General features: G+C 28.2%; 1 protein-coding gene across 1 annotated transcript; it reads left to right on the top strand.

Moving 5' to 3' along the window:
* The first annotated feature begins 7,930 nt into the window (after positions 1–7,930).
* On the top strand, positions 7,931–8,544 carry LOC125849737 (uncharacterized). Its single transcript, XM_049529704.1, has one exon. The coding sequence runs from the start codon at positions 8,049–8,051 to the stop codon at positions 8,394–8,396; it is 348 nt and encodes a 115-aa protein (XP_049385661.1). The 5' UTR covers positions 7,931–8,048; the 3' UTR covers positions 8,397–8,544.
* The last annotated feature ends 2,691 nt before the right edge of the window (positions 8,545–11,235 follow it).

The following is an 11,235-nucleotide window of genomic DNA, read 5'->3' as shown; positions in this document are numbered from 1 at the left end:
TGAGGGATTCCCCCCCTTATTTTATGGTATATATATAGGGACAGCAACATTAATAGAGGGAGCAATTTGATATCTATAATGCTTGTTGACATTACTCCAAACTAGCTAGAATATATTTTCCTGATTTTTATTGGTCATTCAAAAGAGGATGAAGTAATAGTTGTCTAAGTAAAAAATTTTCTCACTCGATATTCGATATCCACATTAAAGCCCGACTAAATACAAATTTATGCTAAAATATACATAGTATTAACTATTACTAACAACAGAGTTATTTACCTGTTGATTCAGTATTGATTGGCTATTGAGTTATTTACCTGTTAGATTCAAATATATCTATATACACACACTTTTTTTTTGTAGTAGAACATATTGAGAAACACTTAAATTTATCTAGACGTTTGAACTATGATATATTTAATTTGAATTGAACGGTTGAACATATGATAAAATGTTCATATATATAGACACTTCCAACTCAAAAAAATTTACAAAGTTTTTGTGCGTGTTCTCTAAGTGTTCATTATTTTGTAGATAAGTTAACTACTTAAAATATGTCATCTCCTTTAATTATCTAATTTCACTAAGTAATAAATCTCATGCATGTTTGGAATTCCAATTGATGTTGATGTGTATAACTAAAGGAAGAAAATGCTTATTTTATGTGATTACGGGCATTTGTGATCACTTGCTTAAATTTTTTCCAAAATATGAACCAAAAGTATTTAGTATGACCCTTTATTATGTGTACGGATGCTCAATTAAATATACCATATATAATTCGAATGTTTAGATGAAATATACCAACAAATTCAAGGAGTCGTTACATAATTTGCCTTTCTTTTATGAGATAAACGTGTTATTGAATCTTGGAATAGAATTGCTTAGAAGGGCCAATAATTGCCCTCTAGAAGAAACCATTATGGCTAATCAAGTCAAGATGATGGAAAAATGAGCGTTTGAATGAAATAAATCTTGATATAAAATGGTGAAAAGAGGCCACCAAAAACTATACCACAAAAAGAAAAAATAAAAACAGGAAAAAAAGTCATAATATAGAAAATCTAGGAGTATCGTACTTTATGATAATATTTTCTCAATATCAATAATGATGCTAAAATCTATCCATATTACACGTAAGAAAAGGGAAAAAAGTGAAAGAATATGCAAGCAAAGGGGGGAAAACGCTTCTTCTTTTTTTTTTTAATAAAAAAAATCATGAGGAGTTCAATTGGGATGGTGATGTGCACAATTACTTCAACTTGAAATTGTTTTGCTATATTATAATCCAATTAGTCAATGATAATTACATCTTTTCTTTCCGCCCGATATGTGATTTCTGTATTAGAGTACAACTAAATTTTGACCGCGTATTGGAGGACTCATTTATGAAGGCGACACTCCTAGCAGAAATATTTTTCATTCCCAGATATTCAAATCCAAAACCTCTAGTTAAAGGTGGAGGGATCCCGATCATCCCTACTACAACTCATGTTGATGATTAATTATGACACTTAATTAGGGTTCTAAACGTAGATCATACTTTTAGGGAGTGTAATCAAATCAAATTAATTAAAAAAAATATGGAAACTAACTGAAATGAGAGGTCCATAATTACAGCCTTAAGTCTAAAGTATGAATTATGAGGGTAGAAAATTTGTTAAATGCCTATATAAAAGCACCACTAAGACGTTTAATAAAAATAAATTATACTATATAGTACTAATTAATATAACTAGCAGTTCAACATTTCTATACAGTATGCTTAAAGACTAAAGTAATAATTTACTACTGGTAATATTTATCCTCATGCACTTAATATTTAGCTCATTGGTTACATTTTCAACGGATTGATCATCAGAATTAATTTGACATTCTTTTTTGCCAAAAATATTGCCAAAAGTCTAACACCGTCTAAGTAATAGAATATAACTTGTTACACTTAGTCAAATAAGACGATAATTACCTTAGCAACTAACACAAATATTACAATTTGCCTAACTTTGGCATTAGCTTTTGTTTTTTTTTTTATATGTATATATATTTTTGTACGAGTAATTTTTGGATCATGTTTTATAATAAGAGCATTATTGATCCCTTGAGTTACACAGAGCATGAAAAAGTGGTTAAAGTATGATTTTGAATTTGTGATGTAGACCTAATATTAATTTAATTTAATCAAATCTATGAAAATGAAAGTCTTAATGGAAATGGTCAATACATGCATAAAATAAGGATACCCAAATAATACAAGAAGCGATAGATTCGAACCCCTAAACAATTTAGCGTGGTCCCTTTTCGTTTTTTCAAACAAAGAAAAAAAATATGTAATTGTTTCTAATGTAACGTGTCAAAAGAAAAGAAAAAATCACAATTTATGTAATAGTGTTACGAGTTCAAATTCAAAATAGTCACTATTATCTACTTATTAGATTTTCTTCTAATTTTTTAATTTTGATTTGAGCTTAATTGGACATTTGAAATAATATAATTATATTATTGCATACAATAAGTAAGTTATTTAAATATAAAATTCAAACCTAATCGTCACCCAAAAAAACTTACTATAAACTTTTTGGAAATCGATGAATAGTCCTAACCGAAAGTAACCGTCATTCAAGGCAAAGGCAAAGGCAAAAACTACCACCACCTAAAGTAACAATTAATAAATACCATAACATAAAAATAACATAAGTGACAAGCTAATAAAACAAAAGAATATGACACCATATAGTATATTTCTTCGGTCCCATTTTATATGAGTTAATTAAATTTGACACGAAATTTAAAAGACAAAAAATATTTTTTGAAACTTGTGGTTTAATAAGTGATAGATATTTGTATGAATATAAATCATTTTACTAAAGGCAAAATAGACATTTTGAAATTAAATTGTTACTAAGTATAGAAATATGTCATTCATTTTTTTGGGACTGGGGTAGGAGTAGTAAAACTCCATTTATTCACCGATTGTGAATTTGTGATACTATACAAAAATGATCTTTAACGACAATAACTTAATTGTCACTAGATATGTTTCTTAGAGGCAATTAACACTTTTTACAAATGTCGCTAAAACTTATAACGACATTGATTTCTATGACACAATTAATTACCGCTAAAAAATATTTTTGTTGTATTCCTCTATCTTTATACATAGGTTTTGTTTAACCTATTGGAATGAAAAAAAAATTCTATTAGGAGTGTCACCTCTAGAAATGAACCTTGTAACGCANTCTCTTATTCTACTTCCTCTTTTTATTTTTCTGGACTGTTACTTCTTTCAATCCTTTCTATATTTATTTATTTAATTTCATATTTTCTTGTTTCCCTAATTCTTGTTGTTATTCAAAGATTGTGCTTTATTTTTGAATAATCAAAATTTTGATACTTTTTTCTACTTTAATATTCTCATTACCTATTCAAAATCTAACGTCTTTAATCTTTCCTCATCTTTTATAGTAATTATCTTCCCCTAATCAATTGAGTAATTATTTAATTGATGTTAAAATTTTATATTAAAATGATAGGTACTAACACATTAAAGAGGCTTGAATACAATAAGTGGTAGTTAATAGTGAGTAATTGGGAAAAAATGAGTAACATATAGTCAGGAGAAATATTTGATGTAGTGACTTTTGATTTCTTTTTTAATAACAAAAACAGATTAACAAAATAGGAAAATGGTAAAAATTGAGGAAAAAAAAGAATAAAACTATGGTTATTGATTATAGAGTTGTAAAATTACTGTCTATACCCAACAATATATAAATATATATAGATATTAATTTTAAATTTCAAGCTATCATATATTTGGAGAAATTAAAAAATTGTGGTGCTAATTCAATTCAAGTTTTTTTGATTTGTTAAACTATTGATAATAACTTATATTCAAATCACTCATGTAAAAGACAAATACAAATTCAACTCATACTAAAACGTGATTATTCAAATTTAAAAATTGCTAGTTCAACGTAATTCACTTTTTTTAATTCGAACTAAGAAAATATAATTTTATTCGCATTATTTTTTAAAACTAATTAAAATCAAGCCTTCGGATATCTAAATGTTGTGAGGAATAATATCAATGAAAACAATAATAAACTAAAGTTTATACGCTGATGAGAGATCAATTTTCTTTCAACGTTCTTATTTATGAACAAATTATTATTTTTGTAATCATCTACGAAAACACACAAAGAAGAAATTAATCTTACATAAAATAATGAACAAAAAAATAAATTAAACCAACAAATTAAAAGAAACAAAACACATATAGTGTTAAAGAAGAAAGAAGCTGACGATTGGAACATGTCAAAGGAACAGGTCCAACGCAGCTGACGTGTCTATAACAAGTGTTGATGAAGAAGGAAGCTGATGATTGGAACATGTCAAAGGAACATGTCCAACGAAGCTGACTGACGAGTTTACAACACTGCTGTAGAATTAGAGTCGTACTAGGATTAGACTACTTATATTAATTAGGATTATATTATGACTAGGATTAGATTATGATTAAGATTATAGTACAACTAGGATTAGATTATTATTATTATTATTATTATTATTATTATTATTATTATTATTATTATTATTATTATTATTATTATTATTATTATTATTATATAGTAGTAATAGGTATTGTAGTAGGACTTTAAGTATAGTTAACTTAGGACTCTACAATTCTCTCCTATATAAGAAGGTTGTAACTCAACATTATTTTTATCTATACAATCCTTGATTTCTCTAATCCTAGGCGTGAGATTTCTACATGGTATCAGAGCATAAAAGCTTTTCCGCTCTCTGAGTATTGATAAAAAAAAAAATATCACACGTTAAAATTGCTATGACCCAATCTACCAATACCATGTCGACTTCCTCACTTCACCAACTTATTACCGCTTGCTCCATTAAATCTAAGTCAACAAACTACCTCATATGGAGGACACAAATATCCCAATTGATTCAGGTGATGAAACTAACGTATCTCATCTATGAACCAAGTAAAAGTAGTTGTTCCACTGGACAGACTACTGGGAAAGTTGTAAGAGTTAAGAAGGATGCAAAAGATAGTGGCACCATTGATGATTGGAAGGAAAAAGATGTGTTACTAAGGAGTTGGATCTCAAGCACCTTGACCGAAGAAAACATGCACCTAATTGTGGGTTGCTCAACTACCAAGGAGATGTGGGGATGCTTGGAAAAAGCTTATATTCAAGCAACAAAAATAATTAATTTTGCTACAGGTTTAGGTCTCAAATACAAGACCTTTGTCATATTAGGTAAGACACTATATTCCACTCTTAATCAATTTATTAATACTCTCACAAGTTTTGATATAAGAGAAGATGAAAAAGAGGTGTCACAACAAAACCACAACATGGTATTATCTGCTAAAAAAGGCAGGGGAAGAGGAAACAACAACATCAACTCTAGAGAAACAGGTCTCAAGCCTGCTGGACAAGGAACATGTTCTCAGAACAGTCAATATGGATCAGGTTCTCCGAACAATAAAAGTTTCCAAAGCGAAAATAAGGAGAAGAATAGTATTGAATCATGTCAAATATGTGGTAGGAATAATCATACTGCTCTTAAGTGTTTTTACTGGTGGAACTACTCGTATCAATCTACAGATAAACTATCACAAGCAACGACTAGACATCACATTCATACCGAAGCATTGACAAAACAAGTTTTTGCTGGGTATTCAAAGTTTTTTTTTACTACGTATTTGAATCAAGCTAGGTGTAACCGTTCCTCTACTCACTAGCTTGAGGGGAAGTGTTGAAGAAGAAGGAAGCTAACGATTGGAACATGTTAAAGGAACAGGTCCAATGCAGCTGACTAACGTGTCTACAACAAGTGTTGATGAAGAAGGAAGCTGACGATTGGAACATATCAAAGGAACAGGTCCAACGAAGCTGATTGACGAGTTTACAACACTGTTATAGAATTAGAATCGTACTAGGATTAGACTACTTATATTAATTAGGATTATATTATGACTAGGATTAGATTATGACTAGGATTATAGTACAACTAGGATTAGATTATTTATATTTGCATTATTATTATTATTATTATTATTATTATTATTATTATTATTATTATTATATAGTAGTAATAGGTATTGTAGTAGGACTCTAAGTATAGTTAACTTATGACTCTACAATTCTCTCCTATATAAAGAGGTTGTAACTCAACATTATTTTTATCTATACAATCCTTGATTTCTCTAATCCTAGGCGTGAGATTTCTACATATACGACATGTATTAAGTAAAATTGCATCTTATAAATACTTAAATAGTTATATCTACAAGCATAATCAAAAAGATATATTTGAGATACTCATATTTGATAAGAAGTCCATTTGAATAGTTGTTGTAGCTTGTTGATACATTTTTCTTTTCACTTTCTGCAAATAATGGAACAAACTCAGCAAAAATTATACTTAACAATCAAAGAAATGAGATATTGCTTAGAAATCATAACAATAAACGTCCATGCATAAGAAATCTTAAGAAGAGATCATAGTATCACCTAGAAGCATGTATAACCACTAATAAGTTTGTTGATACAATTATCCAATAAAAATAATAATTAGAATTACCTGATGAAATATAGAATCATGAGTTTTTCACTTAGCACATGGGGTTGTTGGAGCTTTGTTCCTAAATTTATACTACCAATTTATTGAGACCCCATAATTTGAAGAGGAGCAACATTTAATATCTTTTAATAAAATATTAATTAGTGTGAAGGAGAAGGAGATTGAAATCCGTTTTTCTGGGGGAAAAAAATGGTGCAACACTAATGCTTACTATTTAATACTAATATAACATCAATACCTATTAATAAATATAAATGTTAATTATAGGGAAGGAGAAAGAGTTTTTTTTTTCGCTAGAAAATTTTGGGCAACATTAATGGTTAGTTATTGTTTTTTTTTTCAAAAGTTAATGGCGAGCAACTGATTACTAAAGCATAAATGTTAGTTTTATGTTTTTTCTTTAATGAGGAAATAATTAAATATAAAGCCATAATATTTTATGTATTTTAAAATGAGGAAAAATCCCAAAAAACCACAAAAAAGAGAAATAGGATCTGAGGCCTTAGAGAGCGCCACATCATTATTTTTATGTTTCAACTTTATATATATATATATATATATATATATATATGATATGATATGATTTTTTCGGTCCCATTTTATATGAATTAATTTGACTTGACACGAAATTTAAAAGACAAAAAATATTTTTTGAAACTTGTGATTTAATAAGTGACAGATATTTATATAGATATAAATCATTTTATTAAAGGTAAAATAGACATTTTGAAATTAAATTGTTACTACGTATAGAAATATGTCATTCATTTTTTTTGGGATTGGGGTAGAAGGAGTAGTAAAACTCCGTTTATTCACCGATTGTGAATTGTGATACTATACAAAAATGATCTTTAATGACAATAACTTAATTATCACTAGATATGTTTCTTAGAGGCAATTAACACTTTTTACAAATGTCGCTAAATCTTATAACAACATTGATTTCTATGACACAATTAATTAATACCAGTACAAAAAATTAGCACTCTTAGTTAATGTGCATATTTATTATCGCTAAAAATTGTTTTTGTTGTATTCTTCTATCTATGTACATAGGTTTTGTTCAACCTATTGGAATGAAAAAAAAAATTCTATTAGGAGTGTCACCTCTAGAAATGAACCTTGTAATGCATAATTAATTCAAATTTAATCAGACTCCAATAATACGATCGAGCGGAAAAAGAAAATCACAAGGAAAGTGGACCCTCTCCTAGACCAAGTTGTCTAATTTTCCATTTGCCAATGGTCCCTCATAACATGGAGCAATTTATGCCACTTTTCCCCACTATAAATTTCTCACTTCCTCCCCTCCCAATTTCCCACTCTTTTTTCCTCTCTTTTCCCCTCAAAATACCTATAAAAAAACAAAACCAAAAGGGAAAATTCTTGCCTCAATAAAAAAAAACACTAAACTTTTTTTTGTGTGATTTTTTTCAATGGACATAGAGTTAGCAAAGTGTGAATGTTGTGGACTAAAAGAAGATTGTACACAAGACTACATTAGTCAAGTTAAAGAAAATTTTGATGGAAAATGGCTATGTGGACTTTGTTCAGAAGCAGTTAGAGATGAAGTTAACAGAGGAAAACAACAATTTCTTTGTATGGAAGATGCTGTTAAAGCACATATGTCATTTTGTAGAAAATATAAATCAAATCCAGCAATTAAAGTAGCTGATGGAATGAGACAAATGTTAAGAAGAAGGTCTGATTTAACATCATCATCATCAAATTCATCTAATTCCAAGAAGTATTCAAGATCAACAAGTTCTATCTCCTATTATTAATTACGTTTGTTTCAATCTCAAACAAGTTGGAATCGACTATATGAATCACCTGGGAAAAAAAGGATAACTTCAACTTTTGGTGGAAAATAAAAAGGTCTAACAACAAGTTTTTTTTTTTTTTTTTGTCTCATGGAGAAATCTTTTCTTGATTTCCAATTTTCCATCTTGTCTTGTATAGAGGATGTTTGTTTTTTTCAATCTACTAGTGAAGATAATTTTTTTGTTTTGTTATATGGTTATGTTCTACTTATTACTTTTCCTCAACCATCACTAAGAGATTTTCAACTAACAATAATAATTACATCTCATATACGAATAAATTAAAATTGGCTATATTAATCTTGACTTCTTATTTAAACTCATTTTATATCATTAGAATTTACATCCAATGGAAAGAAAATATATGTTTTTTTCTCCATTTTCTTCCTACAATAATGGAGTTTTTTTAATCAAGCTTGACAAAATTTTCTCCCTCTTTTTTGATAAAAGTAGGAAAGAAATTTGATTTTATTTTCTTCATTGAGTTGAATAAACAATGAACTTTGTCTTGTATTAGGACTTATCTCAAACTCTTTTTGCCTTTAATTTTTTTTTTTTGGTGCATTAAAAAATATTTAATAGAATATTATATCAAACTCGTTTATAAGCTACATTAATAAAATCTGTCATGAGAAAAAACTTCATATTCTTGATCGACTAGTCCTATATTAGATAATAATGATCATTCTGAAAGGTCAAAAAAATTATAAATTTCATCTTTAAAGCCAGAAGCTTATTTTTTGAACTCCTAATTTTTTTAAATTTATTTTTTACCTTTTTCTTTTTTAATTAATTGATTTTTGAAAAGCACTCAAACAACTAGGAAGATCCCAATGCAGATATGTTCATAATTTTAATATTTAAGGTCAACTTCCCACTAAACATAAAGATTATTATAGGAATCATATCATATGCTTCAATAACTTTATGTTTAAGATGCATTCATTAAAAAAGTTCAAAACCTTTTTAACACAAATATTTCTGTTTCATACTTAGAGAAGTTTAAATTATTTTGATTGAACACTTATATTTTTTAAATCAATTATGATTAAACACTTAATTGTCTGATCCAGCAGATTATATTAAGCTAACCTTTGTTGACCTATTATTAATTCAAGTTTTTAATTTGTACTAAGGATGATTCATCACAATGCCCTGTGCATGTAAATAAAGTAGAATTAGTTCACCAACTATTTTAACAATTAAAGGAAATGGTTTATACAACTCAACTAACACATGACTTGATTTCATTAACATTTTTTAACACTTTTTTATTATCGGGGATCATTGAAATTAAAGAGAATAGTGAAAATTGAACACATAATTTACTTATTGTGCGAAAGATTTTTGCAGATACAACTGAACTTACTACTAAAAATAAGTGAATTTTTTACGGATATTCATATCGAGTCATCATGTTTTCTATAATCCATTATTCGAGGGATTCAATTGAAAAATTGCGTTATATTAATAGTGAAGGTAAGATTATTTGGTGGTCAATTAATACATGATTTGATTTTTGATGATTTAGGAAAATATAATTAAGTTGATAGCTTATATGATTTTTCTTGTTTTTAATAATGGCATGCACATTTTAAATTGCCCCATGATCATGGAGCTAATTCCTATGGTGAAAGTATTGAAAGCAAAAATATGACAAAAAAAGAAAAAAAAAAATCAGCCATTTTTTTAAAGCTATTTCAATAGGTTTATGAGGTGTCAAAATAATACACCTTAGAGTGTAGACTATTGGCATCTTAAATTCCAAGTAATCTCACTCCAGTCAAGCCAAGATTAATGGAATTGGATAATTTCCATTCTACTTAATATTTTGTACATATATTCTGGCAGAGCCATAATTTAGCAAGGGGTGTCAATTACAATAGTTGTTCTTATCGAGAATATGATCTTAGATAGAAAATTGTTGAGAATACAAATTAGGGTAAAATGATAGTTGGTAGCATAGGGTTGTCTTGTATCAGTCCTTACTAGTATATAGTTAGGGGTCGTTTGGTTTGAAAATGAGTTATGATGGGATAAATTATGTTGGGATAAGTTATGTTGGGATTAGTTATGATGGGATAAGTTGTGTTGAGATTATTTTTTATTGAGTGTTTGGTTTGTTGTATTCAAAATAATAAAATTTAAGAATAATTTATTTGTTTACAAAAATGCCCTTCATTAATGTAAAAAGAGATATAACAAAAGGGTTGAAAGAGACATTTTTGTCATTTACCTATTTTATCCCGGGATTACTATACCACCCCAAGAGAGGGATAACTTATCCCGGTATTAATTATTAATCCCGGGATAAGTTATCCCGAACTTGCCAACCAAACAACAAAATAAGCGGTACTATAATTTAATCCCGGGACTATTTGGTATTATCCCTCACACCAAACGACCCCTTATAGTATTACTCATGTAGTTTCTTATCCTTTGATTATTATTTGTTGTTTCTTTTACTTCAACTATCATATTATTTTGTTGTAGTTACTGTCTTGTTACAATGTTTTGTTCTTGTTACTATGTGTTGTTTGTTGTATATTTGGTTACTTCTTTTTCTGGGTTGCTTTAGACTATTTTTCTCCTTGAGCTGATGGTCTATTGAAAATAGTATCTCTACCTCTGAGATATAGATAAAAACAATGTATATTCTACCTTCTCTAAATTTCACTTTGTGAGATTAAACTCGATATATATATGTTATTGTTGTTGTTGTCGTCGTCATTCAACGTCTCTTTGTAAATTATTAATAATATTTTTTTTTGTGAAAATCAATATATTTTGATACAATGTG

The sequence above is a fragment of the Solanum stenotomum genome, unplaced genomic scaffold (genome assembly GCF_019186545.1).
Source record: "Solanum stenotomum isolate F172 unplaced genomic scaffold, ASM1918654v1 scaffold10253, whole genome shotgun sequence".
NCBI classification, from domain to species: domain Eukaryota; kingdom Viridiplantae; phylum Streptophyta; class Magnoliopsida; order Solanales; family Solanaceae; genus Solanum; species Solanum stenotomum.
Note: the sequence above shows the minus strand (reverse complement) of the source record. Positions and strands in the feature narration are given on the sequence as shown.

Excerpts from the sequence above, each read along its gene's own strand:
- LOC125849737 (XM_049529704.1), top strand. The coding sequence starts at position 8,049 with ATGGACATAGAGTTAGCAAAGTGTGAATGTTGTGGACTAAAAGAAGAT.